Genomic DNA, 21,290 nt, shown 5'->3' with positions numbered 1-21,290 from the left:
GAGTAATGCCATGTGCACTATGTCATGTGTTGAGACATTTCACCCCATCCAATGTAGAAGGAAAAGCTGTGTACATTTGCAAATACTGTGCAAAGACCTATGTAAAGAATGACACAACGATGCAGAAGCATATAGTCAAGTGCCCAAAGTTTCCTCAGGGCTCAAATCATGACAAAATAAAATGTTTATATTTATGTCTGTATATGACAAGGTAAATACAGTTAGTATAAATTACCTACAACATTTACAGTTTATTACTGTTAATTCCCGTTAATTCCTGTATATTCCCGTATATTCCCGTTAATTCCTGTTAATTCCCATGGAAAGTTTCCAAGTTTGAATATTCCCGGAATTTTGCATCCCTAGGCTAGACTGAGAAGAAAACAGCCGTTAATGCAAACATTGGCAATGTAGCTGTAACAAAAATGTATACAATCTTAAGACTCATATTTCAATCTTCAACTACAATGGTTCTCAGATCGCACAGCTGCACAAGGTTCAAACCTCCTGGATCCACCCCGATTCAGATCTGCACCAAAATCCTTCCTTGGGCCATGACCCTGCCCTCCACAAACTTTCCTGGAAAGTAGTTTTTGCACAATCCTGCTAACTAATTAACAAACAAACGTAGACAAAAACATAACCTCTTTGGGGGAGGTAAGGACAACACTGCCTTTAATTTCATTTAATTAGTTTGTTTGGAGGATTAAATATGTTAATCATACTTTAAACCCTGTTTGCTGTGAGCAAAGAAAAACAACTCTGGAGACTTGGGCTCCAGTTAGCGCTCAAAAACAACAAAGACTGTGCACATCCTCTAATGTGCAAATTGGTTGCACTCAATCCAAATGAAAACAAGTAAGGTGAAGGCAAGAGAGCTTTTATCATGTCTGAAAGAGGAAACGCATCTTCAAAACGGATACCTGTTAATTAACACCTATTATCAAAGCGACCACTTTTCCTTTTATCTCGCAGCACTTATCATTGCAAGCAGAAGGCGTTTTTGATCAATGTGGCTGCTCGAAACATCTCAATCAGAAACTTTTACCAGCCTCAGAACCATAGCAGTTTGAGTTGTGATACAAAAGAGGAGATTCTTAAAGTTCACAAATACCTGAACTATTTACAGACTTGTGAATAAAATGGATCTTATGCTGAATATTTTGGTTTATTTTCCAGTAGTCACCAGTTGCTTTGCACCAACATTAAAAAAAAGACTTTCGTTCTGCAAATTGCAAACGTCACCGATGGTTATGTGATTTTTTTGCATGAGCATAAAGCTCGGCTAATCCATGCCAGCCTTTAGAGGTGAGATAAACGACTTAGTAACAAAACAGAAAAAAAAAATCACCTCCACTGTCCCAACGCTGCATGAACACATCGAGGAAATGATGTTCTGAAATTGGACAATGTGTAGCACTTAGTTAGGAACATTCTAAACCCTGAAGCAATGAAGTCTATATATATACCCTAGTTTACTTTAGTTATAGAAGTTTAGTTTTGTTAGTGGTGGTGTGATGTTCTGCACTTAGTCCGAGGTTCATTAGAGACGCTATTTAACAAATGTCAGAGTGCCGTTTGATTTTGTGTCTAGTAAAACCACTAAGTAATGTCGTAGATATTGATCGGCCTTTACTGGCACCATTAGCTCTGAGCGTGCACCATGCCCCCACAAGAAGAGTTGACAATAACCATAGCAGCTCAACATGGAAAGAATCCGGCAGCGTTGGTCCCTGTGCACCAGTCAGTGGCTGGCAGAATTTATAATAACAAGGATGGATTCCAAGTGAAAGCATCATTATTCGTCGCAAAATTAGTAAACATCCCTTAGTGGAGGATGAGTCATCAAACTGTTACAACCGAAAAAAGCAAAGGGGGATTTTGATATAAAAATACTTTGATGAATGATAAATTACCAGATGGACACAGGATTAAAACTGGGAAGATGTTCTTTTCATTTCATGGGGCATTTTAGAAGAGAAACCCTTAAGAGGGGATAATGCTGGAAAATTACTTTTTCTTCCATGAGTGCACTGCACTCGACTGAAATATTCAAAAACTCGCCCGCAGTGACTGTTAAAATATCCGTCAAAACAGATCAGTTTACCAGCATGCGTCGTGATATGAGCATTTGGTTGGTATTAATTTGACTCCACTTCAATCCTTTTGGACTTTTATTAGCCTCACTGCTCCTTCTGCACTGAGAAATCTCAAAGTGGAGGGGGCATATCTTAAAAATAACACAAGTACACTGCAGGTGTGAACTCAGATTCTCTACTTTGTAAAATAATAATCTTTTCTTCTCAGATCTGTTAACAGCTCGCAGCACCACTACTCCTACAATGTACTACGTGATGATATAAACCCTCCATCTGGACAATAGTAAAATCATTTGAACTGCCGGTACAATTCCACTCTTCTCTGCATGCTAAATGTAGACAGACCAATACTGACGCCTGCAACAGGATGTTTTACGATGGTTGAGGCCAAATTAAAAGATTCTTGATGAGTTCTTTGAATGACAACAGTTTGTTCATTAGTTTTTAAACCAATGACTTTTAACAAGGAGATTTGTGTCTCTTTCATTCCCAGTTTGCACCCGAAAGCCTGCTCTTGCAATATGAAGCCTTTCGTGAGCAGGTATGATCTCCTGAGAGAAGGGCTTAACTGAGTGATCGTCAGCAACTTAGACTTAGTAAGAATCAGGCCCTGCAAGTTAAAAAGTCAAACTTAGATGGTAGATTAGTTAAAAAAGACTAAAAGCAACACAATATACATATTTTTGCCTAAAAAATAGCAGCTTTAAAATAAGCTTGATGGTTCACTGACTTGAAATGGGGAGAATGTCTCTTTTCATTCCCAATTGTCAACCTAAAAGTCTGTTCTTGCTCTGTGTAACTTTGGTGAGCGGGTACGATCTCCTGTGAGAAGCTTAAATTGCCAGAATCAGGCTCCAGCAAGTTCTAGAGGAATATTGAACTGTAAATCATTTAGAAAGCTTTAGAAGTCATCAAAAAGCACCATTCATACCCAATATTCAGAGTTTGTCAACTTGTGACAGATCCTCTGGGTTAGGAAGCCGGGGATCATGGGTAATATCCATTCAGTTGTGCTTCCGATCAGTGAGTGGGAGTACGCAGTCAGAGCTCCGTTCACACAATTGAGAGGCTTTGTTTTTAACTCTACATGAAAATCACATAATCTTTTGGACACGAATCCCAACAGAGGTAATAACTAAACAAATAAATAAAACAGTGTTCATCTCAGGGTAAGACATGTTTTGTTAGAGTGCCGGCAAAGGTACCGGCACCTTCATGCCAAATGTTTATCGTTTGGTCAACAGAGTTGGCTAATCACTGAGTTGGCAGCCTAGACAGGCAAATTCAAAAGTGGGAACATTCAGACAAAATCGTTGATCCTCCCGTCTGTTAGTTTTCAAAGAGAAACTGAATAAAAAGGGCTAGACTGCAAAAACACAGACACCTTTGTTGCCTTTGTGTCCTCTTCGAGAATCATCTTTAACTGTAACAACGGCAGACGTTGACTGGGAAAATATTTCCAATCGACTGCTTTATAATTCAACTTTTGCCAGGTTCCTCGAAGTTTCTTTAAGCCTAAGGCAACATCTTGAAATGTGTTTAAGAAATAGCCAAAAAATCTAAAATCACTCAGTTTATGGTGATACAACACACAGACGAGAAGTAAATGTCTGTCACTGTCTCTTGTGAAATTACTTGTATAGACCGTTTATGAATCCAATTACACTTTGTGGACTTCCTGCTGCTCTTTAAAACAAAATACCAAGTGATGAATAAAGCAGGATAAATCAAAATCGTAACGAGCAACCGCTAGAGTTTGAAAGGTTAAATATCTTAATCAAGGCAACTAACAACTGAGGCGAATTATCTTGTGCAGGGAGCATATTAGGGCAAATTTGGACCATTGTGAGTAGACAGCTCTTACGATATTTGATCTTAGAAGCAACTCCGTGAGAAAATATGAGAACACCTTGACAGAGATGAATTTGAGATTAATGATTCCCCCTGACAAAGCTATGCATTTCTCATACCTGCTGTGTCTCTCCACCAGCATCACAAAGGGATTAGAGGTAATAAATATGCCATCAGTACCAGCTGGTTCAAAGTGGGAAACTTGGACAAGCAAGTGTGTTGGTAAAACACAACACCAGCAGACTATAGTCTGCACTGAGAGCAGAGATGTGGCTTTTAAAAGCATTGTTCTAAACAGTAAGCAGTTCTTCAGTTGTAAAATATAGGGCTGCAGCTAATGATTGTTTTCGTTGTCAATTCATACTTTCTGAATTATTGAAAAAAACATTTCGTCGGTCAAGTCAGAAACTCAACTTGATGTTATTTTGATGGATAACAAGGATGTAAATCTGATAAAAAGGTGGGAAATCTTCACACTGGACCAAACTAATCTTTTGAGATTAGAGCATTTTGTATCAGTTATTAAATAGATATACTGAAAGATAAATTGTGGTGTCATCCGTGGAAGAGATAATGATTTAACCAAAAAATTATTTTATGGATGAGCCATGGAACTTAACGGAAATCATTGCTGTAAATCGATAAATATGAGCAAATTGCCTAGTTTCAATATTATGCTGCTAATCATTAAGAGTCTAAATCAATATCTGTCCAACTCGTAATACATGTAATAAGAACTTAAGAGGAAATTAAACAAAACAAAGAAAGGTTTGAGTGTTTTCTGTCACAGTTATCATGTGAATTCTTAGCCTCAAGCAGCGATTGTGGTCGGCACAGAGGCATAAAAACCAGAAGAAAATAAATAACAGATAAAATAATAAGAAATAAGATGTTCCCCACTTTAAAATGTCCTGTTGAGGTTGACATCATACCCGAGGCCAAACACAAGACAGAATTCAATTTCTTTAGATGGCATTTCTTTCTTTCTTCCTTTTTTACAAAGTCCATCAATTTGAAGTATGTGGTGTACAAATTCCCTGATCTTAGGGAATAACTACTTTCAGTTGCTGGCCTGGGAGGACAGTGAATAGTTGTAAGACAGAATGAAGTTGGGTGGGGACGAGAAAGCAGAGCAATATATGCTCTGCTGTCTGTACCCCTGGGATTAAATGTGTAGGTAGATGGCACTCCCTTTACTGTTATAGTTTCACAAAGGGCTTTTATGTTTTCGGAGGGGAAACGAGCAGCTAGACATTTAAGATAATTATTTCGAATAGACACAAATGTTTCTCAAGCGTGCTGGCCAGGGAAAGTGGTGATCACAACCCTCATCACGCTCTTTGGTTAACAAGGATGGGTGGAGAGGGATGACTCTGACCCCTGCTCCCCCTCCGGTTATGACACGAGGGAGCAAAAAAAGACAAGCCTTGAGATATAAATCAGGGTCATCCAAAAGTCTTACAGAAACAGCAAGGAAAAACAAAACAAAAAAGAATGGTGAGTGGGCCAGATAGAGCTTCACTTCCATTTTCAGGATGGGAGTGGACACACAATGAATGCGTTAAAAACACATGCAGGGAATAAGGAGAGGGAACAGAATTGCCTGAACATGTGAAAGCAAATGATGATTCCCGCAGACAGGTTGGTCCTCGTGTGCACAGGGATGGAATCTTTAATCTCAGGGGAGGACCAGTGTGAGAGATGATCAAACGCATAGGATGAGCGTCACAACGGAGAAGATCTGTCAACCAGTAAGGACAAAACAGGCACAAGTGCTTCCTCTACTGTCTAATTGGCCAGTTAGCCATGGCTAACGCTGTCAAGCATGTTCAGAAGAAAGCAGAGGGAGACCATTAGTACTTTGTACCTCCTCTTCGGCGCAGTCCCACCTACATCTCCCTCTCTCTGAAGCTATGGTAACAGCAGAGACTGAATTATTTTTATATGGCCAAAAAGGAAAATAGTCAATCCCATGTGCCTTTATTCAGACAAGTGTTTGCCCGCCTCTCTGCACGCCCTCGCCTTTCCGCCCGTCCCCTGATGGGTGCCGTGAGACTCAGATTTTGTCCTTATCCCCGAGCCCTGTCCCCCTAGCACTTTAGCCCTAATGAGGCACAGACGGCCATTGTGTCTGCTTTAACAGTCGAGTCCCGCGGCTTTACTGACAGCAGCTGAGCTCCGGGGGGGGTCTGAGATCAGATCCACAAGCTTTGCACATCATTAGTGGTGCGTCAACGGGCAGGGATGCTCTCTGAGCCCCAAAGAGGCCAGGCTGATCTCTCATCTGTGACAGCAGAGCTGAGAGTGAAAACAAGAAGAGCGGTCTCACGATGTTGTTGGGCGCAGACTATATTCCGCAGTCTAATCTTTGATGATGATTACTTTTTCTGGAGAAGCAACAAAGGGAGTGCATAAGAGACACATTTGAGGGTAAATTGCTTTGCCTGAAAGTCAATTTTCTACACAGGCATTTAAACATTTGTCATTAAAATAACTTTTTCATACTACCATACTTTAAAGTTTTGTGAAAGCTGGGCTGATAAGGACTCGATTTTGCCAAATACAAATGTCTCGTCATTGCAGCAGGGTAAAATGCCTACCTCTACTGACAGGGGTCTCCTACAGAGTCACTCAGGTTCAACAGTAATTACAAGCAGACTAGTGGCAATAACCGTTCACATCAGCCTCTGACTTGGACATTGACTGTCTCTCCCACTGGGCCAAAAGAACAATAGAAAGGCTGTTGGCAGAATGAATGAGCACCGCTGCTGGCAGTGACATCAAAATAACATCCAGTATTTACACTAATGCATCTATTCAGCTCAATTTATAGGTTATATCTGGCAATAAACTGCTACAAATATTAACAAAAAAAATGCTAATTTAGGCTGTTACAACAAGGTTAACAAAGAGAGCGCTGCATCTTTACAATGAATTTCATGTATTAGTATTTTTGTATTATTATGAAGCTATACATATACATCACAGTAGTGCAGTCGTCAGTTTGACTCTGCACTAACTGTACTGTGATGGTGTAACCTCAGTTAAACCATGACAGCCCTTAAAGAGACTGTTAATTACAACTAATAAATAACAAGCCAAGTCAGAGAACACTCTTTTGCTAAAAAGATTCCATCTGGCATTAGAAAAAACAATGGGTTATTGATTCCATGTTTTAAATCAGCGCCTGAAGTGTTAGTTCAGATAGTGCAGGGACTTTGAGGAGAAAAAAAATTAAGAGAGCCAAAGACTATCTCAAGTCCAGTTTCTTTGATGAAGTCCAAGTTGAGCAGCATTGTTTGTTTTAGGTCCCAGGCAAATAATTGGCCCCTGTCTTCCTTCCCAGTCCTCCTCTCTGGGGCACAAACCAATCTAAGCCTGACAGAAGACTCTACAACAAGTTGATTAAAAACCCAACTCTTTGGTTCCCCTCTTGGTAAACACACTGATTTTCTTGTCTTTTCCAAAGCCCATTAGAAGCCCCGCTGTTGACAGATAGCTTGCACAGACAGTTTTTTCTCTATATGACTGGAACGTCTGTCAGGAGTGGCTGCATTAGATGTATATTTAAGTGAAGTAGCTGCAGTACTTTGTCAGAATCGTGCCTGTTATCCTGCTGCTGAGCAAGGCAGTTTAACTGTCGGGTTGATGCAGAGCCAGGCAGCCGTAGGAAGAGATTGCAAAAATCCTCAAACAGGGTCTGAGTGTAACACAATACTCACTCGTATTGACGGTGGGGCCTGATACTTGTTGCAGGTGCGATAAAGATAACGACCACAACCAATCACAGTTAACCGCTCGGGACATTCAAAATTGCCTGTCCACGCAATGCTGAATGGTAGTAAGCAAGCAGCTGAACACATATCAGGTGCAACAGCTGCCTCTTCTCTCCAGGCTCATTTTGCGTTTGATGTCAGACAGAAACTGTATTTGTTTAATATTGAATAGGCTGGTACCAGTGCTGCTGCTTGGAGAGTTTAATTCTCAACTTCTACCACAAAAACTGCAAGTAAAGCAAAGCAATGGACCCACGATGCATTTCAACAATGCATGATGACATAATTTCTTAAAACTGAGCCACGTTTACATGGAAACATCCAGGGCTTTGATTGTTCTTGAACACTTTTGCCAACTGGGTTTTTTTAGGATGTTTTTGTATGAAATACAAAAAGAAAAAAAAAAGGAGATTGCTTCTTCTAAAAGTACTAATTAGTTTCTAATCTTCAGTAACAAATGAAAAGCCAGAGGGATTCAGAATACTTTACGTCATATTTAAGTGAGAATTACGGGCGATATCCAAAAGAGAAAAAGATCTTGCCAGTCCACCTTGAAGAGAAAAATTTCCCATTAAAAACCCATTTCAGATCCTCAGGTGCCACTGGCTACAACGCAGGACATTTAATGGAAAATTCTCTGCACACTCTGCACAATTCATGTGGAGAATGACAAACTGAGAACACAATTGAGTCAGTACATTTCAATGATATTACACAGTCACAGCTCCAAACTCATAAAACCTACGTTGTATAGTACGTTATGTACACCTAAGCTATATTTTTTCAGAATTAAAATGATCCAAACACTAAAGCCAGTTTAGGATGAACAGAGCCCAGGAAATGGTGATTAACAGCAGAATCAAGTGGCACAAATATATACAATCATTAACTTTGCTTAATGTTGATAACAGATCAGTGTTAATTTTGGCAGCTATTTTTGATTTAGTCTTAGTCTTTTGACGAAAATGCATATTAGTTTTAGTCACATTTAGTCATTTTTATCCTTCTTAGTTTTAGTCTAGTTTTAGTCGACGAAAACAAATTACATTTTAGTCTAGTTTTAGTCACATTTAATAGCCACATTAAACTCCTTATCTTCCCTTCTCAGGCCCAGGGACCCCCTGTGTTGTGTCTACAACTGCATACTAGTCTAGCTTGCAGTACTTAGGTTGTCCATTAGATGTCCCTCCTATAGGTCTATAGCAGGGGTCGGCAACCTTTACTATCAAAAGAGCCATTTTGCCCCCTCTTCCCCCAAATAAAATTTGTCTGGAGCCGCAAAACATATTTGATAACAAAGCTGATAAAATTTTATATAAAGTTATACTATACTAATCTGTAGATTATTGCATTTATGAAATTATAGAACAACAATAAAGAAAACTGTTGGCATTTTATTTATTTTTACCTGTTACAACAAAGGGAAACACCAAATGCTTATGAAGAGGAGAAGAAAATACACAGGCAAGTGTAGGCCTACTTTGAAATAAATTAAACGCAGAACTATGTAGGGTTATTTGAGTCATCCCCATATTTGTGGGAAATGTATGAAATAAGAAGAACCCTATTTTGAAATAAATAAAAACATATAGCTGCAGCCTATATATTTTAGTTGGCGAAATGTGAAAACAAATAGTGAAAGCAGATCAGACTGGAGGCGGACAGTGAAACTGCAGCTCTGTAGAAACCAGCTGCAGCTTCTGCTCTGATCCAGAAGCTGCTGCGCTGATCTCAGCGCAGCTGAGACCAGAGAAACTCTGTGTTTTCACTGTTTCCATAGTTAAGAAGCAGCCGGTGAGTCAGTGACCGGCCTGCTTCACATGAACGAGCTCTGATCTCACTGTCTCTCTGAGCGAGTGCACGGGGGCGGAGCCTCGGGACCTGTGCGCTGTCTGGCAGCACACACACACACGCACACACGCACAGACACACACACTCGCCGCTCCGGGTACTTCATGACGGCCTGATACGATTATGTTTTTAAAAATTGTTGTGACTTAGTCAACCGCCAACATTTTCGTTTCGTCTCGTCTCGTTAACGAAAATTAAAATAGATTTCGTCATAGTTTTTATTTTCAAAGATCCATTTCGTTACGTCTTCGTCTCGTCTTAGTCATGGGAAAAGGGGCGTTAACGAATATTTTTCGTTATTGTCAACGAAATTAACACTGTAACAGATCCCAAGAAAATTCTCAGTATCTTGGCTGTTACACCATTTTTGTTGTACATCAATTTGAGGTATCACCTGGATTTAATGAAGTGCCACATCAAAGAATTTTAATAACACTCCCCCCCCCCTCAACCCCCCCCCCCCCACACACACACACCAGAATGCCTCTGAAAGTCACTTCTTCGGTGCCATTTCAATTTCGCACAAAAGCCAAACAGGCAGGAGAGACGTGACTATTTTCTGGATAAATTAAAATGCATGGCAGTCCAGGCGAGGCACTAATAAGGTAGAAACACTTTTAAAAAGCTGTCATCCATTGTTCAGCTCGCTTGAATGGTAATGGTAGAAGTAATATCAGACCAGCCGTACCTCAGACAGAATAAAGACCATCCACTTTATGCATATAAATGCAAGCTCTCTTCCATTGTGAGCAAAACCGTATCACCTGAATGGAACGAGGATAACGCAACACAGCACAAAGCAGAAAGAGGCACAAGGAATGCTAATGGATTACTACACACACCTTGTTTCGTATAGGATTCCATACAGTGCACTGACTGATTCTGTTATCATTTTATTTCATAAAAAATCCTCAGCTTTGCATCCAAACCATTTTTACCTAAAATATGAAGAGAAAGTAATACGTGAGAGTGCTGCAGTTGAGTGATGACTCATACCCATCATACTGTGCCTCTATTTCTGTTTCACATGACTGAAGACATTAGGTGTCACTACTCTCCCAGACTCAAGTAGCTGCAGGGCATGATCATGACGGCAGAGGAGGAGCTCGGGATCAGTGTCTCTGTTTGAATGTAAGAGCAAAACTTTTTTTAAATACACTTCCCAGTATTCGTAGATGACGGCAGACGATTACCCACATCAGCAGCATCTTGGTTTGGGGCCATGTCTGTGCTCTGCTCGGAGGAAATTAAAGCGGCGATATGTAAAAATCGGAAATTGACTGCAGTCATTAAATATTCACCAGCACACTGCATATTTGCACCAGCGAGAGAGACAGCAGACTACAGGAATACTAAAACTCCTTTTCCCCCCTCAACACTAGCTTTAGGCAAGAAAGTAAAACAACAAAAGAAAACGCAAATTCAACCCCCGAAGGAACGAAAAGGAAGATCTTCCGCAACATTTCTTATTCTACATTGGAGAAAACGATCCTTGTTTGCTCTTTGCAGCCAATTTATAAAAATACAGTCCACATCTCCAGAGCTATACTTAAAACCACTGACGCCTATTAGCTATGTAAAGGTACTGTAATTAAAACGAGATAAGAAATATAATCCGTGTTAGTATTCTACTCAGTCTTCATTAACAAGCCAGGAAAGTAAATTGACACCTCTGATACATACAACCTTGATGGACAGCTCCCATGGACACAAACTGTCTGTATTGACTCAGAAAGGTAGCAATTAGAGGAACCAATAGCTCGGAGATAGCGGTACTGGTATCGACACACAGGGACAAAGAGTTACTAATGGGAAAGAAAAGCCATGAACAGTCGACCCACCGTGTGCCATCAGCTTTCCAGCTGACTTTGTATGGTTTCTGTTCCAGGAAACTTAGGTTTTGTCTGTCCATGGAAACGGGCTGAGCACCGGGAAAACCAGACCTGAAAAAAATGATCAAAACACAATGGGTGACATTAATTTATATGCCAACCAACCCCGACAAATACGCCCTCTTGTATCTAATCTTTACAGGCGACCTCAATTTGCTAACTATGCAGGTCGCCAGAAAATTTCTATTAAAAATATATTTTTAAGCATGACGGTAGTAGCATTAAATGAGGATAACAAAATTAAGACCGACCTAAAGTATGTAAGACCTAGTACATTATATTTGAACATATTTAAGGACATTAAAGACTTTTTTAGACTCCATCGAAACCCAGATGTGAAAACACCTGCCTCAGTGTTATTTAAAGTGACACGCACACACACACACACACACACACACACACACACACACACACACACACACACACACACACACACACACACACACACACACACACACACACACACACACACACACACACACACACACACACACACTCACACTCACACTCACACTCACACTCACACTCACACTCCTGAGTGTTAGCACACTGTCCTCACTACAAAATTATAATAAATAAATAAGAATGAATTGCGGAAGGTGCGATATGTGTAATATTAACTGAGCTGCAAAATACAGAAACACTGGTAAGTGTGACTGAGAGAATAAGAAAACACAACACTGACTAAATAAAAGAATTGTAGATATAAACTAGTCTTTTTTATGATAAAGCCGAGTCTTAGAAATACAGGAACACAACACACACACACACACACACAACACAACACAACACAACACAACACAACACAACACAACACACAACACATACATGAGAGATACAAGCAAGCACAGGGCCGCAAGGGAGAAGAGGTATAACAGAAACAACAATGGCAACAGCAGGTATTGATTAAAAACGGCAGCCTGACATGTCATCTGCTGGGACAACAAACAGCAGTAGAGTCAACTTGATGATTTCATTTAAAAAAGCTGTAACAACTTGTTAATTCAGAGAAGAAAGAAAAAAAATAGTCCTACACTGCTTTTGTCTGGAGGCGTCTCGAACTTACAGAAAAGGTGGTTTAGGACCAATGGGTCAAACACAACACAGAACAGTCCACCCACACATGTACATAGAGACATGCACAGTCTCCCACAGGGGGATGTGGAGGCCAAGGAGAGACGGAGAGACCTACCTGTCCCACTCTGAAAACTCCTGACACATTCTTTGGATCTCGCCTAGTTTGGGTTGTATGGTGATCTGTGTGACGCCTCTCACCGTAATGCCTTCGAGGAATACTGCACCCTGGGAGGAGGAGAGAAAGAAAAAGATGCTTGGACTTGGATGCAGTTCAGAGAAGAAAAAAAGCAGCAGTATATCCCTCTGAATTGAGGTGAAAGTACACATGGTAAAAAAGCAAAATTGAGTAAGTGTTCAAATTTGTGAGACACAGTACAGCACAGGGTCAATGTGCTTTGATGCATTCAAGCACTGCAACTTCACACAGTTCACTTCAGGGACATTAGTGCTTTCAGCCGACAGATATGGGACATCCAACAGCACACAAGCAGTTGCATTACATTCTAAGGACTTTTTCTTTGAAAACTGTATTAATTACGACTTTCTAAATTCTACATGTAACACAAAAGAGTCAAACTAGGCCACCTTAAAAAGTGTCTGTTTTATGGGAATGTCATCTAAATAAATGACTCCTCATGCTCAGGTAACACATTCCACAGTTAAATGCATCTGTAAGACCAGAGATAATAAGGTGCTGTATGAGCAGCTTTAGGTGACGTGGCTGAAATATTCATTAATCTGACTTTGATGGTATCAAGATGACAAATGCAGCTTATTAATCAGCCGGTATCTCGCCTAAGAAAAATGAAACTGTAATATTTTGGACAAGTAATTCATCATTAAAAGTTTAATTTTTAAATGATATTTCAAAAAAACATTGCAGTTTCTTCATTTGTCAGAGGGAGAATAATTGTTGGTTTTCTTCAGGTTTGGACTCTGGCTCTTAGGTTGAGGAAACGGTTGATGATCTAATAACTGATCAATGGCACATTAATCATTAGCTGAAGCTCTAATCCTAAAAAAACGTTTAGTTTGTTCAAATTACACCAAGCTCCAAGCTCAAATTACCACAAGCTCCACAAATGGAACACAAATATCTCAGGATGAATGGCATACGGTAAAGAAGTAAATCAAATATCTTCAACATGTCACGCCACCTTTGGCTCTGAGCAACTGTGACGTGCTCGTATTTTTAAAAGCTAGTATCAAATCATTCTGATTCCTCAGAAAGTTGATCCGCGACGATATTGAATTACAGCCGGGTGTTAAGTGTAAGGCCATCTACATTTATACTCCTCCTTGGATAGTTCAAGCACATTACAGCAGAGTGCAACGAGTCCACAAGAGGCTGAAACCGGATTCCCTTGACCACATCCAGTATCTCTAACCCGGGGAGCTCAGGAACACTTTTCCAACACTGAGGAGCCAATCATTGATTAATCTATGTACTTTCCAAAATAGCAGAGCAGCGTTTCTACTTTCCACATCGTCCGAGCAGACATTTCTCTGCATAATAGCCAACTGGCCACCAAGTCTGACTGTGAGGCAAACCACTCAACCTAGAGACAGTATTGTTTAATGACAGTGAAGTAATGTCGTCTGCAAGAGGAGCTGCTGCTGCTTTCTCTCTCTCTCGTCTGGCTTCTTCCCCCCAGACATCTCTGCTGCATCACATTCTCAACTATTAGATTCGGCTTGATTCAGGTTTTCCGTTGGTTATATGAGCAATAAAGCTGATACTGAATAATTTACAGTTTGTATCCGAGTGTAAATGAAATTTGCACAACTCTATGTTTTCTATTTACTTCTGTCTTTCCATTCTGCCTCCATTACTCTGAGTGCGGGAAATGTTGGTGCTGCCATTTTAATTTGAGCTTCTTGTAACTACTCAAGATTATTCGGATGAGAGCATCTGCAAACAGAAGAAAACCTAATTACACGCAACAGGAGATGATTCACCACTTCTAATTTCACTCGACTGCGCTGATGAAAGCGCCACATCACGACACGCCTGACATCGAATCCAAATTATACCTTTGCCAGCTGTTGAGGAGATGAAAGGCTTGTTTTCTCTTAATCTAAAGATTAAATTTACTGGATTTGTATATGAAGTTGAACAGTTCCATCACTTAGAAGGGAAGCTTCCCCAGAGACACTGCATTGCCCTGCATGGGATCCGTGTCATGCAGAGAGGGACCCCACTTTCTGCTTGAAAGTCCATTTCCTGTTGCTTCCAGGAAGTCTTACCAGTTTAAGCTTCTCTTTCTTTCGTTTGCCAGGCCCCGACCCAGAGGAGCTGGGGCCAGAATCCTGGCCGACCGCGTTGCCGTCATCGTCCACTTCCCCTTCGTTGACGTCTTCAAAGCACCACTCTGGCAGTGCGGGGGCCGGGGGTGTGTCCTCTTCGTCTCCATAGCGACGGAAAAGCTCTTTGAGGTAGTCTCCCTTGTAGATCCCTGGAGTCCTGGACTTGGTGAAAGCAGCCACAGCTGCCTCGATGCTGATAAGAAAAGAAAACACAGACAGGTTGTCTTATGATAAGGTTAATCTTATATTCCTTAGTGTACGTTAATTATATGTAGGGCTGTAACTTGCAATTATTTCATGAATATAGCCTAACTAAAGACTTTCTTTTTAAAAAAACATTATCGGTTAAAGATAAGATTTGGTTTCAAAGGAAACAAACAATATTTGCCCATAGGATCATAATATTGAAAAAATATTCCTCAGTCTGTGATAAGCTTTTCTCTGGAGGTCCTTACCCGTTAAATTATTCTACTATTTAATCAGTAACTTATTAGTACATGTTACATGTACTTGCTTGAACAAATGCTTTAAAGATATGACTGCCATTAAATGCAGATTTTTTTGTAATGCATATATTTACATGCAAAATGATAAAAGATAAAGCAGTGTTGATTATTTGATCGCCGAATTATCTACCATCGCATGATACTGGAACAGGGCTGTAAATGCCCTCAGAATATTCATAACACAGGAAGTGGTGGGAGGGTTTTATGCAGCTTCCAGGGATTCTGCCTCCTCAGACTGTTGCTCCACCTCTCACTAAAGGCGTATCCCCACCCGCCCCACCTCTGCTGAGCTGTGGTAAATTATTCAAACATCTCAGTTGTGAAGTAACGAATCCTGTCACTGTTAGTCGGCCAGCATATCTGCGAAGCTTTGTGTGTGTGTGTGTGTGTGTGTGTGTGTGTGTGTGTGTGTGTGTGTGTGTGTGTGTGTGTGTGTGTTTGTGTGTGTATGTTTTAACAGGCAAGGTGATTAATGGGGGGGCAGCCCTTACCTCCAGTCCATCTTCTCCACCAGGTACGCACATATCAGAAAGCCTGTCCTGTTGAAGCCGTGTGTGCAGTGAACACCTTCGGGACAAAGAGGGACCAAAACTTAGAACTCTACCTCAAGTCTACATTTATAATACATATCATAAGCATTTTTAAAAAACACTATTGGAGGTGCAATATGTAGAAACTCATATCAGCACTCATTTGAATTGTGCCTTGTGGTTTAACACAACACAAAAAAAGTCCTCTTTGAAATGTGTTCAGGCTGAGTCCATGTTTTGAAGTCCCACCGTCAAAAGACTAACCAGCAGATCCCCTTCTTCTTAGAGAGAGAGAGAGAGGTGGGGGGTCCTGCCTTTATACCAACATCAAAAACCAGCCTGACACCAGCCGTTGCACACACACGGGCCACCAAGAGGTGGTTGAACCATTCAGAGAGGTAAAGAGTGGATGAAAAGGGAAAAAGAAACAGAGAAAACAGACAAACAGTGTGCAGTCCATTTTGAAGTGAAGCGGACGTGTCTATAAAAGGAGAAACTGGATTCCAGGGCTAATATAAAAGCCTTCTGAAAAACATCGTAATCAAAGTGACATCTTCATTAAATGGTTCACAGCAGCATTCAGCCACACGAGTTCAAACCATCTGAATCTCATATTTCCCTAGTAGAGGAGGTTAGCCTGGCAACGCTAATGAAGATAAAATGAACCAGTGTCAGAGGACGAGGATCAGATTTAGCAGCCCAACTGTCCAATTTGCACATGTGTACCGCAGAGACAACAAAACCTAATCACCGGCTGGTTCACGACGGCACATGGTTGATGTGATGTTCACACATTGTGCTGATGTTTGAGCGGTTTGGATTTACACATCAGAAGCTGTTAAAAAAGGTACGAGCGGATCTGGACAGGATGAGAAGGTGTGAGACCGATGTAAGAGAGCACCCTGCTGTCACTGAGGTGAAAGTACAATTCAATATCCCTGTGATATGTGGACTTGATAGGGTCCTGATCTAACTGTAACTGCTGCTGTTGCTAAAAAATGTTTACTGATACAACTATATAATTTTCAAGGAAATAAAAAATACAATGTAGTCAGAACAACAGAGAATAAAAGCATTAGCCCACATGTTGAACCAGGTTTCAGCCTTGGTGCCTTTCGATGCCATTGCACCTAGAAAATCACCTACACAGAGTTCTGTGGGAGGAAAGTGTTTTGTTTCTCATGTGGAACTCCTACATACTTAGAAAACCAAAAATAAAATGACTTGCACAAGACTGTGTTGATATATGATCTGTTTAACGGTCATGCACATCTGGAAAGGTGCATGTGCAACTCAGGGCAGTAACACACGAGAACACTGAGCAGACTGGTTGTACAGGGAAGCTGTTGGATGTCAAAGACAATACTACCATTACAGAATTGTTTTTAAATGAGACATAACCTTGCTTTCATTCGCAACTGTCCAATGTTGGAGTAAGGCTGCTCTCTGCTGGTAACATAGAGTAATGCAATCATTTTACAACATTGTAATAGAAATCTTCAATTAGTTTTTCACAAATTGAAGTGAATTCAAGGCAAGAATACAGTTTTTCTGTGTGGAGTTAACATGTCCCATCCGTGTGGATATTCTTAAGGTTCTCTGGCTTCTTACCACAGTTCAAAGACGTGCTAAATTTGGGTTAGGTGAACTTGAGACTCTGAATTGACCGTGGGTATGAATGTGAGGCGCTGTGTTACGCAGGCAACCTGTCCAGGGGATAAGTGGCATAGATAAAAGAAAGATGGATCCAACTGTTACGGTTTCTACAGTTCGCTTACCTATCATTTCTGTTGGATTTTTCTCTATGAAGTCGTCGCAGAGTTTGATGAACATCTCAGTGGTCTCTTTTGAAGGGCTTTCCCCGTGGCTAAAACAAACAGAGGCTCGTTAGACTTACTACATAATTATCACTGAAGGAACAACAACTTACAATTTGTCCAACTCATGAAGGCAACTACACTCTTACCCTTTACACTGCAGTTTCAAATATTTGATGCCCTCCGTCTCGATGTCATTGCGGTCGTAAAAGCGAGTAGTGTTCGTCAAATCTATAAGCAAACCCATTTTCACCTGGAGACGAAAACAACAGGGCGCATTGTTAATTTTTCAGTTTCAGAATCAGGATTTAGGTCATTGTGGAGTTACTTACTTTTAGGCTTTTTAAGAAGTTGGACAGCATTTCCGGATTGAACCTGTTCCCCTCTGCAACTTGGTCATCGTATCGGGGGCCCAACATTGTTTTCATTGGAAGGAATTTACCTGAGAGGGAAAATAAAAACCAATCAATCTGTGATTTTGTTAAAGTATGAAGTATAAAACCTCTGTGGAGTAGAGACTCTTAAAGGTGGATAGTTTTGTTAGAGCCCTCGTGCACACTGTATTTTTATCGATTCAATTACCTAAATTTCTAAAAAAAAAAAATTATTTCCAAAGCCACCATATTGACAACACTTTATCACCCTACCAAATTAAAGATACAAAAATTTGATGAATCATGTGGGGTTATGCGTTAAAGCTGCATGACCAGATTTATGCTGTTTGGGTTCAGGAGATGATTTGTTGTTCGGACCCCGACTGACCCCCATTACACATGGATGGCAGTCTCATTATATTCCCCTTGGTGCCCTCACTCTATGATTAGATTATTAATCCCTTAGCTGGTGGACAGAAAATGAACTGGCAGTGATGTTGATAGCTAATAATTTTTTTTTTTTTTAAAGTCTTTTTTTGAAGAAGAAATGCCCCAAAAATTAATTTCCCCTAGTTTCCTATTGCAGTAGCCCCAACATCCTCAAACTTTTGACAGCTCTTCAGACTAAACAAGATATTATGGTATATTAACCTGAAAATAGAAAATAATTTTGAGACATCTTATGAATGGAAATACTTGTTGATTACAGCCTTAAAGTTCTCTATCTATTATGAAAGAACCAAACCAATTAGATTCTTCAAACTAGAGTTCCTCCGATGGTCCCACAAAAAGAGCAGGTGGAAGATGGACGACCCATCAGAGCTGATATTGCCTCTCACTGGTAAGAATTTCCAACAAGTTTGTGATTATTGCAAATATGAAAATCCAAATAATACGGAGTAAATGTGGGAGTCTGGGGCCACTTGGCTAGTCTTCTGCTTTGGCCTGGTAATATAACAAACTTTTCAACACAGGTTAAAAAAAAGGGCTTTACATGGTTGAAACAAGATTAAAACATAAAATAAACATTTCACAACTGAGGCAAATAAGATTGTAAGATCGAATAATACGTTATATGAAATACGGGATGAAAAGAATAACGATATATAATAATAAACATGCCAACGTTTGTAGATAAAATAATGGTGTACTAGTATTAATAAAACATTTAAATAATAAGTATGCAAGTCTCTGATCCTCGGGCCAGGAGTTCCAGAGCAGAGGAGCCTTGACTGCAAAACTCTGTTCCCTTTTATTCTTGAGTCTGGAATTAGTGACAGTCCGCAGAGCCCGGCTGGAGAACCTGAGGCTCTGCAGGTTCATAGGGGAGCAGGGATTCACCAATGGAGCTGAGGGCTACACTATGAACTGCATTACAGTAATATCTAAACAAAAAAACAAAACTGTCAAATTCCCTGCGGGGAGAGGCCAAGACAGGATATTATTGTTTGGATTAAAAGTAAACACAACAAGGTAGAAGTTTGTCCTGAGGTCCCATCAGGACTAGTGGCAGAAACTTGGACTATGGGCAGAAAAGGTCATAGATTTTTGGACAGATCAATCCAGGTTCGTCTATGTGGTTGTTTCTCCGTGGAGTCGAACCAGAGACGAACCTGGATTGATCTGTCCAAAACTACCCTGTCTAGTGCCCCTGAGCAAGGCACCTTACTCCCCTAACATCTGCTCCCCGGGCTCCGTACATGGCTGCCCACTGCTCTGTGTGTCCTGCACCAGATGGGTTAAAAGCAGAGGTTAAATTTCCCTCCTTGCATGAGTGTGCTTGTGCATGTCTGTGCATGTGTTTGGGACAAATAAATGTATCTAGGTGATAATCAATAAAACTCTGGATTCTACTTTCTAAAGAGTAATAAGTGTGCACCTTGGATCTGGATCCCTGTCTGGATGATGCACTGGTGTGAAGAAATGTGGTATTTATGTTACAGGACATGTGACAGAATCCCAGCATCATGTACAGTGCACCATGCTCCCGGTTTGTTTTGACACGTGATGCCTCCACAACGCAGCTAGCTGAGGCTAAAACATCAACAACACCTAAGTTAAGCGCTGTACAAGCCTGGTAAACTAACTACCTCAACACAGCCCACAACTTTGTTTATTGTAAAGTGAATTTAGAGTTAGACACTCGCAGATTCCACGTTTATCAGGGAGGAGTTGAGCTCTGACAGCCCGTTAGCTACAGGAGCAAGTCGGCTATAGATACAGCTTCATACCAAGCTCCATTTAAAAATGTGGAAAATAAAGACTGTCTCGCTGACAATGACAGAAGTTCACACTAATATTTAACAAACTTTGCACTTATATTATCCACAGCGCTCATTCAATACATCGGCTATCTACCTGCTAGCAACAACAACTAGCTATGTGTACAATTATGCTAACATCGTCACATTGTGATGCTAACCTGGCAGTTTTTAAGGGACAGGGAATGAACCGAGATAGCAACACAGTGATCGTAGCAGCAGGACGAGTGAACCAGGCGGTGTTGCACCAGCATGTTGTGAGACACAACGCGGAGCTAACGCTAGCTAGCCCCGCGAGCATTAAGCTAACCTCGACCCTAACGCTGGTGCTATGAGTTGTTTGGGTTTCTGGTTCTCTGCTCACCCGCCACAGGATTTCCCTTTCTGGGGCAGTTCCGCCACCGAGGAGGGGGTCCGACGTGCGACATGTTCGGGTGCAGTGAATCCTCGGTAAATAGCAGGCTGCGGCTTGATGCTACCCCCCGCGAGGTCGTGGCTTTCCCCCGGTTGGTCGATCACCCGAGCACCGCGGACTCGAGGCCCTTCAGCTGCTAATTCAGGCGAATCATCCAAGAAATTTAAGGCCGGTCCACTTTCTGCCGGGCCGACGGGCCAGTGCACGAAACATATGTTCCAGCGACTCTCGGCATATCAGTATCCCAACGACGGCGTTATATTCCCTGTGTGTTTATCCTTTAATCCACAGCAGCCACAGATGGAGGTAGCTAGCTAGCTAGTTCAGGACATAAACTAGCATTCTTCTTCTGGTTGTTAATAATTGTAGTTGAGGTGACTTCATGCGTCACACTGCCCACTGTGGACGCTGGGTGCAGTGACACTGAGTTAAACCCTGTGGTACATGCTTTCAGCATATATACAGTCTATGGCTTTGAAACACAAGATGCAAACCCCTTCAAAGGCTTCGAAGGCACAACATGGGTCAAAAATG

General features: G+C 41.0%; 1 protein-coding gene across 2 annotated transcripts in view; it reads right to left on the bottom strand.

Moving 5' to 3' along the window:
- Window positions 1-21,091, bottom strand: part of rngtt (RNA guanylyltransferase and 5'-phosphatase) — a 71,385-nt gene extending 50,294 nt beyond the window's left edge. For both annotated transcript variants that reach the window (XM_061091146.1, XM_061091147.1), the window contains exons 1-8: window positions 20,706-21,091; window positions 18,039-18,148; window positions 17,856-17,959; window positions 17,668-17,756; window positions 15,851-15,926; window positions 14,794-15,046; window positions 12,662-12,771; window positions 11,419-11,520 (exon numbers count right to left, since the gene is read on the bottom strand). In XM_061091146.1, coding sequence (XP_060947129.1) covers window positions 11,419-11,520; window positions 12,662-12,771; window positions 14,794-15,046; window positions 15,851-15,926; window positions 17,668-17,756; window positions 17,856-17,959; window positions 18,039-18,148; window positions 20,706-20,769 — 908 coding nt within the window. In that variant the 5' untranslated portion in view covers window positions 20,770-21,091. The remainder of the gene's footprint in view (window positions 1-11,418; window positions 11,521-12,661; window positions 12,772-14,793; window positions 15,047-15,850; window positions 15,927-17,667; window positions 17,757-17,855; window positions 17,960-18,038; window positions 18,149-20,705) is intronic.
- Window positions 21,092-21,290: the final 199 nt, after the last annotated feature.

This window comes from Limanda limanda, chromosome 18 (assembly GCF_963576545.1).
Source record: "Limanda limanda chromosome 18, fLimLim1.1, whole genome shotgun sequence".
NCBI classification, from domain to species: domain Eukaryota; kingdom Metazoa; phylum Chordata; class Actinopteri; order Pleuronectiformes; family Pleuronectidae; genus Limanda; species Limanda limanda.
This window is presented reverse-complemented; position numbering and strand designations above follow the sequence as displayed.